General features: G+C 38.4%; 1 protein-coding gene across 1 annotated transcript in view; it reads right to left on the reverse strand.

The window, feature by feature from the left end:
- The window catches only part of atf6 (activating transcription factor 6), a 47,528-nt gene extending 32,882 nt beyond the window's left edge, over nucleotides 1–14,646 (reverse strand). The window contains exons 1-7 of the mRNA XM_067417689.1: nucleotides 14,397–14,646; nucleotides 13,725–13,804; nucleotides 13,372–13,435; nucleotides 13,070–13,164; nucleotides 10,203–10,329; nucleotides 9,894–10,097; nucleotides 7,377–7,558 (exon numbers count right to left, since the gene is read on the reverse strand). Coding sequence (XP_067273790.1) covers nucleotides 7,377–7,558; nucleotides 9,894–10,097; nucleotides 10,203–10,329; nucleotides 13,070–13,164; nucleotides 13,372–13,435; nucleotides 13,725–13,804; nucleotides 14,397–14,484 — 840 coding nt within the window. The 5' untranslated portion in view covers nucleotides 14,485–14,646. The remainder of the gene's footprint in view (nucleotides 1–7,376; nucleotides 7,559–9,893; nucleotides 10,098–10,202; nucleotides 10,330–13,069; nucleotides 13,165–13,371; nucleotides 13,436–13,724; nucleotides 13,805–14,396) is intronic.
- Nucleotides 14,647–15,257: the final 611 nt, after the last annotated feature.

The following is a 15,257-nucleotide window of genomic DNA, read 5'->3' on the forward strand; positions in this document are numbered from 1 at the left end:
GAAAAGAAAGATTAAAGAAGGACTACTAATAATAAAATTTAAATGATAAATTAAACATTGTATACAATATTCTAAATAGAAAACGAGTGCTCACATCTGCCAGGCATGCACAATAATCAGGCAATGTCAGTAATTTACTGGCCAATTAATCAGTTCGGCTGATATATTGGTTTATTAATAGTGCAAATTATGACTATGTATAAAGAAAAGTTTAAACAGTCTAAGTCCACTGGGCCAGGGAATCTGCTCAATGCTGCAGAGACTGACTTGCCAAAGATCATTAATCTTAAACTGCTATAACAAAGCATTACAGAGTTATCAGCATTCAGCTGTTTCAAACATCCCAAGCCACAATAACTCTCCAGCAGCTAAACATAAGGACACACACACACACACTCAAAGACACCTGCCCCACCTGCCAGTTTTACTGCTGCACTGCAATTCCTTCTAAACCCCCTCAACCCAAAACTTCCTCTGAGGCCAAACCACAAGCAGCCATAGTTAAACTACAGCTGTGCTTACCTCCACAAATACACACACACACACACACACACACACACACACACACACACACACACTATGGCCTGTGACAGTTTCAATAGGCTTTCACATTTTACCACTGCATGATCATGCCATTAGTGCTGGCAAAAAAGATAGGAAAGATAAACATAGAACTCTGACCTATTTTTAATCTTCTGGATGGGATAGCATTATTATTTTAGTTATTAATTATGTCAGCATGTAAAAATATGAGTAATTTTCTGGATTTGATTGTAATAAAAAAAAAGTTAATATAATTAAATCAAAGTATGACGTATATATATATTTAAAAAAATATGCAAAAGGGCGTGTGCATGTTAAGCACTTTCTTTTTTCTTTTTTTTTTATATATGTACATGTCATCATGTGCATGTTGTTTTGGGACACCCCTCCAAATAATTGAATTCAGGTGTTCCAATTACTTCCACTGTATATAAAATATATCAAGCACCTAGGCATGCAGATGTTTCTACAAACATTTGTGAAAGAATTGGTCGCTCTCAGGAGCTCAGTGAATTCAAGTGTGGTACCGTGATAGGTTGCCAACTTGCTACCTGTGCAATAAGTTCAGTTGTGAAATTTCTAAATCACTACTAAATATTCCACAATCAACTTTTAGTGGTATTTTATCAAAGTACAAAAAATTGGGAACCACAGCCACTCAGCTACGAAGTGGTAGGCCACGTAAAATCAGAGCGGCCATGGCCAAGCAGCTGCATCCAAGCCTTACATCAAGTGCAAAGAGTCAATGCAGTGGTGTAAAGCACACCACCACTGGACTCTAGAGCAGTGGAAACAAGTTCCCTGGAGTGACGAATCAGCTTCTCTGTCTGGCAATCCGATGGACGAATCTGGGTTTGGCAGTTGCTAGGAGAATGGTACTTGACTGACTGCAGTGCCAAGTGTAAAGTTTGGTGGAGGGGGGATTATGGCATGTGGTTATTTATCAGGGCTTGGCCCCTTAGGTCAAGTGAAATTAACTCTTAATGCTTCAGCATACCAAAAATATAAGACATTTTAGACAATTTCATGCTCCCAACTTTGTGGGAACAATTTGGGAATGGCCTCTTCCTGTTTCAACATGACTGACAAAAAGCAATGTTCATAAAGAGACAGATGATCGAGTTTGGTGTGGAGGAACTTGACTGGCCTTAACCTGATAGTACACCTTTGGGATAAATTAGAGTCCAACATCAATGTCTGACCTCACAAATGTGGTTTAAAAGAATGGTCAAAAATTCCCATAAACATACTCCTAAACCTTGTGGAAAGTCTTCCAAGGAGAGTTGATGCTGTTATAACGGCAAAGGATGGGCCAACTCCATATTAAACCCTAATTAACAATGGGATGTCATTAAAGTTCATGTGCATGTTAAGGCAGGTGTCTCAAAACTTTTGGCAATATAGTGCATATCTGATTAGACAAGCAGAAAAAAAAGCCCTTTTGTATAATCTGTTTGAAATGCATAAAGGCATCACTCCATTTTTCCCTTTCTCTTTGCAGCAGAGATTGGCCTGCATGAGTGTGAGAGTTCATGCATGATCATGTGTGTGTGTGTTTGCCACGTAGGAGTATAACACCCCAACCAAGAGTCTGGAGCTCAGAATAAAGGACAAAAACAGAAGCAGGAGAGAGAGTTAACATGTGGCTGCGCTCTGCTAAAAAAGTTTTCTACAAGCCAACAGACGTTGAGGCTACAGATGCGAGTCATATTCCTCTTATTGTCAGATCCATCTAGTGCAATCATTGCTTACATACTAAAGACATTAGATTTTTTTTCAGAAATCCAATTCACACCTTCAAACATTAAAAAAGTCTACATTTGAAACTTGTCTAAATCAAAAAAATACAAAAGACAGATTTATAATTATAGACTACAATAAAATCTGATACCTGCGGAATTGCAACATGCAAAGATGATGTGGACTTTACAAGGAAACCGCTGGTGCATATGGAGACAATAACTGTTGCTATAAATGTGTGAACTTGTTTTTCTTCTCTTTCGGCCTAGACATTCATGACCGAGTCTAAATGACAGCTTGTGTGAACGGAACACATTCAACACTGCCTAAAAATCACATAAGCCATGAACTACAACATAAGCATGCAGATGGGAATGAAATGCACATGCATGGTGGCTGCTACACAGCTGATACTAATCTACTATAAAATATGGATCTCACTCAACGTCATATTTTAACAGTAGGAAACAGAACTCATATGGCGCTGCACTACAGGGGATTTAAGACACATGAACTTTGTATACATGAAGCCATTCAGCTGAGCAACATGAGAGCAGTGAATGCTCATTCACAACTGTTCTACGCCACTGCATGTCCTAAGTAATGCTCCTGTGCACGCAATACAATTAGCTATGGATGGATATCCTGGTGATTTGGAGAAGACAGCTGCAAATAAAATTGCAAGCATTTTTTCCTGTCACGTGTCTTCATGGTACCTCTGAGTGATTCATAATTATTGCAATGTAAATATTGCAATTGATTTACACTCACCTGAAGGATTATTAGGAACACCTGTTCAATTTCTCACTAATGCAATTATCTAATCAACCAATCACATGGCAGTTGCTTCAATGCATTTAGGGGTGTGGTCCTGGTCAAGACAATCTCCTGAACTTCCAAACTGAACGTCAGAATGGGAAAGAAAGGTGATTTAAGCAATTTTGAGCGTGGCATGGTTGTTGATGCCAGACGGGCCGGTCTGAGTATTCAAGCTGATAGAAGAGCAACTTTGACTGAAATAACCACACAATACAACTCAGGTATGCAGCTAAGCATTTGTGAAGCCACAACACGCACAACCTTAAGGCGGGTGGGCTACAACAGCAGAAGACCCAACCGGGTACCACTCATCTCCAGGAAAAATAGGAAAAAGATGCTACAATTTGCACAAGCTCACCAAAATTGGACAGCCAAAATTTGGCATAAACAGAATGAGAACATGGATCCATCATGCCTTGTTACCACTGTGAAGGCTGGTGGTGGTGGTGTAATGGTGTGGGGGATGTTTTCTTGGCACACTTTAGGCCCCTTAGTGCCAATTGGGCATTGTTTAAATGCCATGGCCTACCTGAGCATAGTTTCTAACCATGTCCATTCCTTTGTGACCACCATGTACCCATCCTCTGGTGGCTAATTCCAGCAGGATAATATACCATGTCATAAAGCTCGAATCATTCCAAATTTCTTGAACATGACAATGATATCAATGTACTAAAATGGCCCCAAAGTCACCAGACCTCAATCCAATAGAGAATCTTTGGGATGTGGTGGAACGGGAGCTTCGTGCCCTGGATGTGCATCCCACAAATCTCCATCAACTGCAAGATGCTATCCTAGCAATATGGGCCAACATTTCTAAAGAATGCTTTCAGCACCTTGTTGAATTAATGCCACATAGAATTAAGGCAGTACTGAAGGCGAAAGGGGGTCAAACCCAGTATTAGTATGGTGTTCCTAATAATCCTTTAGGTTAGTGTACATTATATTGTAATAAATAAGTGATTCATATAACCCGTGGGTCATTATTATTGGTGGCGAATGTTTTTGGACAATGTACTGCCCACGCAAGTAATTATCATAATGATAATGAAATCGAATCAATGACATGAATGAGAAGCATTAACTAAAACATACCATTAACAAAAATATGCTACTAATAACAACAGTATATACATAATTTAATATCACAAACACTATGTAAAAATTAATACACAAAAAGCTAATACACAAAGTAAAAAGAATCAAGTAATGTCTTTAAAACACTGAATATCTTAGTATACTCAAACTTCATGGAGCTCAGTTTTCACATAATTTGATTTATTATAAATGTGTGATATATTCATCAACTAAATTTAGTGCATCCTATCCCATGTTAAATAATAAATATTACATGATAAAATATTGACTGCAATGCATACACAGCATTTTATAGGGTAATAACTAAATGAATATGCACCCACTGACAGCTGAGATTAAAACATTTGAGAGGGGTTTTATCTGGCTGACTGACTTTTCACACAGCTATAGTTAAGCCGTCTGTAATTTCTGACATTACCCAGCAATGTTTACTACAGGGCCTTTGTTTATCAGTACTTCTATGGAGGTCTGTTGTCTCTATGTTCTCTCCCAATCAATGCCACTGCCTACACACGAACCAAACTAATGTACACACAGGTGCTCTGCTGGATTTTTTTTCCAGAGAACTTGGAAATTGAAAAGGGCTCAGAGTGAAAGCTGTAACAACACCCAATGTGGAAAAGGCAGCACTAAATGCACAGGAATTTGAGACTAATCCTGAACTCTATTTAATTAATCTGAGGTCAGTTGAATCTACAGTACGTCGGAACAAATACTTTAATGGAAAATAATGAGAGCATGAGCTCACTGTTGGTTGGTCGCTAGGAACACTGGGACAAAAAGTTGACTCTGAGAGCCATACTCTTACAAAAAGAAAATGAAAAAAAATTGTTCTTTAAGCTCAATGTATCATGCTTATCAAAATGACAACAGCCACGTTTACATGCACACTTTTTTGTCATTCCGTTTAAAATAATTCCAACTGAAAGATTCTGTGGACTGTTTACATGAGATGTTATCTAAACCGATCTAGGGTATACATGTCCTGACTTTCTATCGCAATCATCACAGAGTTTGTCTTCCGCATCAGAAATGTCGACTCTGTCCTCTCCGGCAGCTGGAATGTGTTCACGGATGCCATAGCAACTCTCAGTGACCACCATGACTTATACGGTTCTATAAAAGCTATTTATTTGTTGTAAAGTGTAATCATCTCAGAAAAAAATTATTCTTCTGTCATGCGCAGTTGAAGTAAAAAGTGCCAGGGATAAACGCTGTCAAGATGAGAGGGTGTCATTATCTTCATAACTTCTTACAAAATAAAAAGTTTACCCCTCAGAAAAATTGTACTTTCCTCTCAACATTATAGCCTGCGGCTGCGTGAGTGCGGCGCATGGTCAGTGGTGAAGGCACGCGCTGTGTATCACGTCATATTAGGACGCACACTGAAAAATAATCGGGTCAGGTCGTTTACATGGTTACATTTTTCGTTTGATCGGTTCATGAAAATGTTTATCCCACCCCTCTCAAACCGATTACAATTTCTCATTCGGTTTGGGCATTTTTATTCCGATCAAGATGTTTATATGGAGCATTTTCATTCGGATTGGACTTTTAAACCGATTAAAGTGCTCCATGTAAACGCCCCTAATATCCTGTAAAATAAAATAATACACATTTTAGTACACAAGATATACACTACCGTTTTTGGAGTGGTAAGGTAAAGATCTTTTTGACAATTTTGAAAAAAAAGGGTGGCTTCAACAGGGGCTTTGCAGCCCAAAGGGGTGCACAGGGGTTAACAATTATTGATCTAAATTTTATTTTTTTGTGAAGAAAAGTGACACTTTATCCACCATTATCCCTTCTACAGAAATATGTGCTCTTCTCATTAATGAGTCTCTCTCGTTTCAACCATAACACCTTCTCCTCCTCTCTTAACTATAAACAGCCTAATTTCTCACATCTGGGTAGGGCTTTTCGCTGATGTCAGGACAGCACATCTGGGAGAACACATGCTTTTGATTAGGGAACCATTTGATGAGTAAATACAAATATCAAAGTAAGACCAAATCCTTGGTCATTAATGTTCCCTTAGCTTTCTTGTACTCCATTTTTATTTAAAGTCACAGCATGTAATTTCTACATGCCTAGAATTATTAAACTCAGATTATGAGAAAACAGGTTTCCTAAACAGAAAATTCCACCCAAAACTCATGATATTGCTTGAGCAAGTGTTGCCATGTTAAAACACCAAAACAAACAGAGCAATGTGGAAAGTGCTGCACAGTCACACTTTTTGGGGGGAAAGTCAATCAATTTGAATTTCAGGGACAGGAAATAATACACAGCAGCTACAAGTCCTTGAGTAAATACACTAGAATTAGAGACTGATGTAGTACTGACTATTACTGAGATTCGGTGCTATTACTGGGTTTCTTCCATACTGAAATTACACACCATCTGCACATTAAACGCCTAAAATAAGACAATATTTTATTACAATTATATGTTACTGTTACAAATGTCCTTTCCACTTATAATTCTTGGAAATTCTGAGGATTTTTTTTCACAGTGAAAGGCTTAAAGACACTACCGTTCAAAAGTTTAGGCTCAGTGAGGTTTTTTTGTGGGGTTTAAAAAAAAAACTAACTGACAACTTATTTGGCAAAAATGTATTTAAATTTATCAAAAGGTACAGTAAAGATTTTTATTTCAAATAAATGCTGCTCTCTTAAACTTATTTAAAACTTAACTGCTAAAACTTATTTTAAATTTGCCTATTTTATAATATAACTATTTTTTGCTATATTTTTCAAATAAAATATAAATATAAATGTATCAAATAAATGCAGTCTAGTAAGAGACTTATTTCAAAAGCATGTTTTTTTTTAAAATCATTTAAAAAATAAAATCATACCGCCCATAATTTTCAACAGTGTAAATAACAGACAAATGTTTTCTTCTGTGTGGCCCTACAGTCAACAAGTATCAGGCCAAAGGTGTTCTTTAACAAGTTATTCCAGAATATAGCAAAGTTTTAACGGTCATCCACATTGTAAATATTTGCGAACACTTCAATAATGTTTGCATAGAGATTATTGCGACTGCAAAATATAATTTTCATCAGAAAGCAAATGTATACCAATTCAATACAAATGATAATATTAATGGGTAATCTTGGCAAATAAACAGCGTTCTTGCAAAACGTAAGAATTCTGGTGGTAGAAACTCACATCATCGTCAGGGGTGGAATTCTGCAGGGTCATGGCGACCACAGGAGATGCTGTTACCGGGGCAACAACGGAGATGGATCTGTCCTGAGCCAGCGTTGGCACAGTGACTACACGTGTGGGCAGTGCCTGAGGCGTCTGAAGCTGGACAACCTGAGTGGGCTGAGATAGCAGCATTTGTTGACCTGCAAGAGAGTAACCTTGCTGTTATTTTTATTCACTTTTACTGATCTCCAATAATCTCAAGACTATGCAAGTAAAGTTTTTACAGCACAGACTGGTTTAATAACCTGAAAAAGGGAGAAAAAAAAAATACTTTTTTAAATCACAAAGGTAACAGTTTTCCCAAGCACCATCCCTCACCCAGAACAAAATGCGTCACCTCCAGGCAACACAGACAAACACAATTTGTCAGGCATGACGAGTTACTGTTGGTGTTGAGTTAAATGAGAGGAATTCGCTGTGGCACCCCGGCAGGGTTCATTCCGAACGGCTTCCATTCTCTCAGCCACCCACTGCCTTACCCATTAGTCTTCCGACAAACTACAATTAACCTCGCATCAAAACTCTGTGGTTAGCCAGAAAATAATTACTGTAGCATGAACGCAATCAGTTCAAAGTGCACTTTCGCTAGGTTTCACACAGATGGATTCAATACATAGCAGCCCATGTTGGTTCTCTCTTTTCCAACTGAGAAAACGAGAAAAAGATTGTAGTGCTTTGTGAAGCATACAACTTATAAACTAAAATCTATATTGACACGCAATACCTTTTTCTGAAAAAACGTTCACATAGTTCTCAAAAACTGAGTGAAAAGTGATTGTTTGAGCACACTGGAGTAGTTATTTGTCAAATCAAGTAATGTTTTAGATAAGGTGATTACAGGATAAGACTTGAATTCATGCTTTCTGCTCCAGTTGTGTTTCCAGGTGTGTGAGGTAAATGTTTATACTAGTCACAAGGAAACGGATACTGAAGCTTGCTGATTCTTGACAGCCATAGTTTAACACTGAAGACATTAAACAGAGTCGCCTATCAGGGCAGTCTGTGGAGAAATCTTTTTCCTACTGTGCTCAATCATAATATATCAGCATTGACTACAGCAAGAATGAATGCACTAATTAAAGCGTACAAATAGAGAAATTAGCCCGTTTCCCAAACAACATTCAAACATAACGAACAGGCATAAAAAAAATGACCTAATATTGTGTTGGTCCCCTTTTGGTGCCAAAACAGGCCTGACCCATCAAGGCATGGACTCTACTAGACCCCTGAAAGTGTGCTGTGGTATCTGGCACAAAGTTGTTAGCAGCATTTCTTTTCAGTCCTGTAAATTGCAAGGTGGGGCCTCCATGGATCGGACTTGTTTGTTCAGCACATCCCACAAATGCTCGATTTGTATTGAGATCTGGGGAATTTGGAGGCCAAGTCAACACCTCAAACTCATTGTTGTGCTCCTCTGAAACCAATCCTGAACCATTATTGCTTTGTGGCCAGGGCGCATTATCCTTCTGAAAGAGGCCACAGCCACCAGGGAATACCATTTCCATGAAAATGTGTACATCTGCAACAATGCTTAGGTAGGTGGTATTTGTCAAAGTAGCATCCACATGGATGGTAGAACCCAAGGTTTCCCATTGCCCAAATCATCAGACTGCTTACACTGGCTTGCCTGCTTCCCATAGTTCATCCTGGTGCCGTGTGATCCCCAGGTAAGCAACGCACATGCACCCGGCCATCCATGTGATGTAAAAGAAAATGTTATTCATTAGAAAGGCCACCTTCTTCCATTGCTTCATGGTCCCCTCACATGCCCACTGTTGGCGCTTTCAATGGCGACAGGGGTCAGACTGGGCACCCTGACTGGTCTGCAGCTATGCCACCCCATATGCAACAAACTGCAGAGCACTGTGTATTCTGACAAAAAAATTCTATCAGAACCAGAATTTACTCCTTGAGCAACAGTAGCTCGTCTTTGATAGGACCACATGGGCTAGCCTTCGCTCCCCACGTGCCTCAATGAGCCTTGGCCACCCATGACCCTGTCACCGGTTCACCACTGTTCCTTCCTTGGAGCACTTTTGATAGATACTGACCACTGCAGACCGGGAACACCCCACAAGAGCTGTAGTTTTGGAGATGCTCTAAACCAAGCGTCTAGCCATCACAATTTTTCCCTTGTCAAACTCGCTGAAATCCTAACGCTTGCCCATTTTTGCTGCTTTCAAAAGGCAGGCAGCTCATTCATATCTATGTCGAGTCTGCTTTTTCTAGGATATGTAAAGGCAGAAAGGTGTACCAACAGTTTGAAAAGTTGATACTTTGCGCCATCTGCTGGTTTTTGTATGCATGAACAGAGTTTTGCAATACACCCTGAAACATTTGACTTTGCTAATAAACAAATAAAAATGTATAAAAATGTATATAAACATACTGAGACCTTTTATCACATACAAGACTTCAAAAAGAGGACTTAAAAAAAGTGTGACAGAATAGGAAACTGTTTTTTTGTTTTTTTACCTGTAGGGGGTGCTGGTTGAATAGTGACGGGTGGATGTTTCACCACAGGCAGAACAGTAGTCTGGAGAGGTTGGATGATGATGGTCTTAGTCTGAAGCGGGGCTGTAGCATGGGTGATGGGCACCGTGGTGATGAGTGGTTTAGGCTGAATGGAGACCTTGGGACTAACTTGAATGGGTCTCTTTGCTGGTTGGACAGGCTTTGCTGTGAGAACAATTTTGCTGTTAATTAGCTGTTTTATAAAAAGTTAAAAAATAAATAGGAAATTAGGGAGGTTTCAGTTATTCTAAATGAATATAATTCACTTACCTTTTGTCTGATTGGTCCTCTTGGAAGGCTTTCTCTCAGTGGGCGCCTCAACAAAACCGCTTGAGTCAGAACAGACAGACATTGGAGAGGGCTGAGAATGCCAGGAGACTGGAGAGAGCGCCTCATCCTAAAGAAAGCATATTGAATAAACTGAACAATCAATTTTCTGCTATGACAAAAGTAGAGCAGCATAATGGTTAGTTAGGTCTATCCAAAAGCCATCAGTGCCCTTAAAGAGATAAAGAGAACTGAAAGTGTGCTCAAGCATAAGAATTCTGGGTTGTGAATCCAGATGGTCTAAAAGTATACATATCATTACGTAACTGTTTACACATATCCAACGACAGAACAATAAAACCATAAATAAAACACTACAGAACACCTTTGATGCCACACTATTCTTTAATGTGTCTACAATCATAACCTTGTGTCTGACTGTAACTGAGCCTTGAAATTCATTTTTCTTTTAACATGTTAAATGGCTTAGATTTTAAAATCCATTGAGTCTCCTTCGTTCAGTTTGATTCAACCAGCTGTCTATTTTTTTAAAAACAAGGTGTCCCGTGTGCACGTCCCTTACAAGATGTTGCATCATTCACTAACAGAACGTGTTAAAGGGGGGGTGAAATGCTATTTCATGCATACTAAACTTTTTACACTGTTAAAGACTTGGATTCCCATCCTAAACATAGACAAAGTTTCAAAAACTAATGCTGGACATTTGATGGAGTATTTCTGTGTTAAAAATACTCCTTCCGGTTTCTCACAAGTTTCGGAGAGTTTTTTTCGAGTATGGGTCGACTTGACGTTAATAGAACGGAAGGTCCTTGTATGGGCCGTACGGGCTCTTCTCCCGGTAGGGTGCACGCACGTGTGACTAGAGCGCGTGTGAAATGCTCGCCCGTAAACCCTCTCTCAGGTGCAGATCCAGTCGTCAGTGAACTCTTATATCGGTTACAGTCCACGTCTCGCTCCACTTTATTCCTATGGTTGACGTCGAGCGACTTCAACTCTTCAGCACAGCATTCCGGGAAGGCAGCGCTGCATTTGAACCGATTTGAACGCAGAAATGACGGGAAGCTTCACAACATCGCTTCAGTCGCATCGCAAAGTGGATCTCCACGCCACTGCTGTCACAGGACTTCACCAAATCATCCCAAAGAAGTGTGTTTTTGACGGAGCGGTCCCAGCGATAAAGGTTCGGTCCTGCTTTGGAAGCAGTCGGTGAGTAAAACTGCTTCAAATGTCTATGCTGTTGGCTATCGTCACGTGAGTAAACATCAGTAAACGACACGATCGCGTGTTTCGTCATTCAAATGCGCTAATGGACTTCATTGCTGTTCTCTGTATAATGTTACACTAGTCTGACGTGCAAAACCGTTTTGCTTGCTAAGGTCTAACGTTAGTCACATACAATAGTCCATAAACCGAATCATGTCCTCATAAACTGTACTGTATTAACTGTATTACACCCATGTTTTTCTGTGGTGTTTTTCACAATCAAGATTTACATATGAAGGTGGAGGCAATGGTGTTTGTGACTCACAGTATGTGATGTCCATGTACTGAACTTTTTTTATTTAACTATGGCAAGGTTATTCAATTTTTCATTTTAGTGCACCTTTAAACAAATATTTTTTAATTGAAAATGTTCTTCTTCAGGTTTATACATCCCACATTTAAGTTTGGAAACAATGTTGTATTTATGTCACACTATTTATTTAACAGCTTAATAGTTTATAACAGTTTAATAGTTAATAGTTTAAATGTTATAAATATTTTTTCATACATAGCATGAAAAATATACAGATGAATTTTAGTAAGGGGTCCCTCTTAAAAGGTTCATCATATTTGGGGGTCCTTGTCATCATAAAGTTTGAAATACCCTGCATTATATTATAACATATAAGGTGTTTCTCCCTCATATCTGCTCGAGGTCTTGATTAGTTGTGGCATTTCTTTGTTGTTTAGAATCCTGTATTCTCATGTTTTTGTCTTTTATGAGTTTAATAAAGAATTCTGTCTCGTCTTTTGTCCAAATATACCACCAGGTGACCTGCCTGAAATTGCTGAATTGCCTGAAAATCCACCTCATGTGAGTATAATAGTATATACAAGGTTTTTTGCAATTAAGGGAATTTTTGCACAATTCACGTGTTTCTATTGGGTGTATTTTCAATTCAGAATTTCAATTTGAGTAATGGAAACAAACAGCTTCGGTTTTTCTCGAAACCTTGAAAGGGACACTGATTTTAAGCTAATACACCTTGAACTGTCAACACACATTACAAAATAAGCCTGGACACATCTCAATGCCAGACATTAATTAGTTTGATGATGTGCTGAGAGCTGATTAAGACGTTCGTTAACACAGTGGAGTCTTAATTAGACACCTAATTCGCATGGGTGTATGTGCGTGTCTGCCCTCTTGATCCCTGAACCACAGCAGCTGGCAGAACCAGTGCAGCCTAAACACACTCCATCTGGGCACTGGATGGTCATTTGACTAATTAAGGAATTAAATAAAGGAAGAAAACTAGAAGTGCATCTGAGTGTATATATAACAAAATAAAATATATTAAGAAAGTAAATAGTATATAATTTTACTTTATAAATATAAATTAAAATATTTATATACAATTTTGTCTCTTTTGCAATTCCTAAATTCTACATTATTGTGATTATTAATTATATAAACATTATATGTTGATATATGCATACAAATGAAAAAGAAACAATTGTGTGCTTATGTTAGTTTGTCTGTGATTGTAAAAGTTCAAAACACTGGACAGATTTAGATGCAAATTTCAGTAGGTAGAAATGCAAAAGGACAGCGTATTTTTATTTTGGGGTGGAGTTTGACTCACATGTGTGGAGCACGGTGAGTGGGGCTCTACTGACGCTGGAGAGGATACTGAACTGAGCGTGTGGTTTGGTGACAGTGAGTCCACGGTTACATCATCTGTGAGAGCAAACAGAAAGAACAATGACAGATTTGTTTTTTTAATCAGAACTTTTACCTGGACGCAGTGACATGACCCTCGAGGAATAGTGACATGTACGTTTTTTATATTTTGCTTTGGTGATATTCTAAACGTTTCTCAAAAATATTGAGTTACTATGAATTTGTTGCTGCTATAGACATTCAAAAACAGGCATGTTTTATTACCTGACTGAGGGCTACTCCACACTGGGTGCTCAATGTCAAAGTCCATGCCAGGAACAGAGGTGCCCTAAAGAAGGAAAGATCCACAATGTTTTTCTTTTTCATTCTAAAAATAATAGTAATAATTGAATAAAATGAGCTGGGCTGTGTTTCCCAGAAGCATCATGATCTAAATTGATCGTACAGATGATTGGTGTTAATGATTCTACTTAGGCTTACAATGCTTTTGGGAAACACAGCCTTGGGTGGTCTTTAAAATAGTACTTTTTTCCGAATGCAATAAAATAAAATAAAATATAAATCCAATTCTAAGAAAACCAATTGTGTGATAAACCTGTTTTGACAGATTGACTCACATAGCCTACACTCTCCACCAGCGCCTTCAGAAACTCGTCAGCATCTCCAAGATCCTCCAGCTCATCAAACAAACTGATATCTGCACAAGTAAAAGACAGTGCCATGAAATTGTGTCAGAACAAAAGGAGGAAATGTATACATTTCATAACCTTCTTTGGAGTTGTGGGTTTATATCCAGGTCAAGTTACCTGCAACCATTTACCCTCCGGTATTATGTGACAGGTATTTTGGTTTCCATTGCAGTTTTTTTATTTATGTTAACAGTGTAATTAACTTGCATAACTAGACCTGTGTATTCACAAGGCCATTAGAGTTTATTGGGATTTACATAACGTTCAAAACATATTTATAGTGATGCAAAGTTAAATAATTTAACCTCGGATTTGTTCATGTTTATATTTTTTCATTCAAGTGATTCAACTAACTTACATTTTTAATTGACGGCACAAAAACAACAGCTGTGTATGTATGAATGGGAAACGAGTTCACCAGTCACTTAACGAAAACAAAACAAACCACTATATTAAATCGCTTCATAATGAGATTTAGATAAACGTAAAGCGATTTTGCTAAATTAATCGTAAAGCTAGTTGTAGAAGTCGGCAACGTTAGTTAATGCTTGATTCAAGCCGCACGCGCTGTCATGGATATTTCTAGAAAATGCATCTTACCCCACTCTCCATCCTGATCGATGGAAATGTCTCCCGCTTCCTTATTCATTGACTGATTTACGAAATCTAACATTAAATCCGACGACATTATGCCTTGAACACATTAGTAAGGTTAAAAGTAAGTCGGATGACGGACGGTAGTTATAGATGAGTTCCGTGTGAAGTTGTAAACACTCGCATTTCCCGATTCTGATGAAACTACATAACAAAACAGTAAGTACACGTCTAGTTTATGGGAACTCTACGGGTGCCGAAGTGGGTCCCACACAGGCCTGTAAAATACTCTTGTTTTTCCTCTCTGCGCCACATGGTGGTAGCAGACTCTTTCGAGTTTTCAACAGTTTCGCTCTAGCGATTGGCCAGTTGAAACCATGGTTGAGACTGTTAAATCAGTATTTGAACCGGTTCTTTAAAATTAACTGTTTGAAAGTACCGAGTTGCCGGCAATTGAGTTAATTTGGACAACTGACGCATTGAATTATTATTATTTTTAAACCCAAGCTTTAGGTTTCCAAGTAGCCTAAGCTACATTGATTTTAACTCTCAGCTGAACGACAACTAGGCTAAGCAAAACAATAATCACAATGATCCTCGGAATTTGATCACTAGCCTATTAGAGATGTCTATTTAGTGTCTATTTAGCCTACAGGTTAGGCCTACTGTCTGAAAGCTGCCACTTTTACATTTGGCTATGTGTTAACCACTGGATATCCTATTTAAAGCATCAGTGTTGAATAAAGTAAGAGATGTGAGATATGTGGCTAATTATTTAAAAGATGTATTCAACAATAAGAATAATTATAATGTTTTTTGAGTGATAGTAGAACAAATTATATACAGCATTTACAGGTATAACAGATT

This window comes from Pseudorasbora parva, chromosome 15 (genome assembly GCF_024679245.1).
Source record: "Pseudorasbora parva isolate DD20220531a chromosome 15, ASM2467924v1, whole genome shotgun sequence".
Classification (NCBI taxonomy): Eukaryota; Metazoa; Chordata; class Actinopteri; order Cypriniformes; family Gobionidae; genus Pseudorasbora; species Pseudorasbora parva.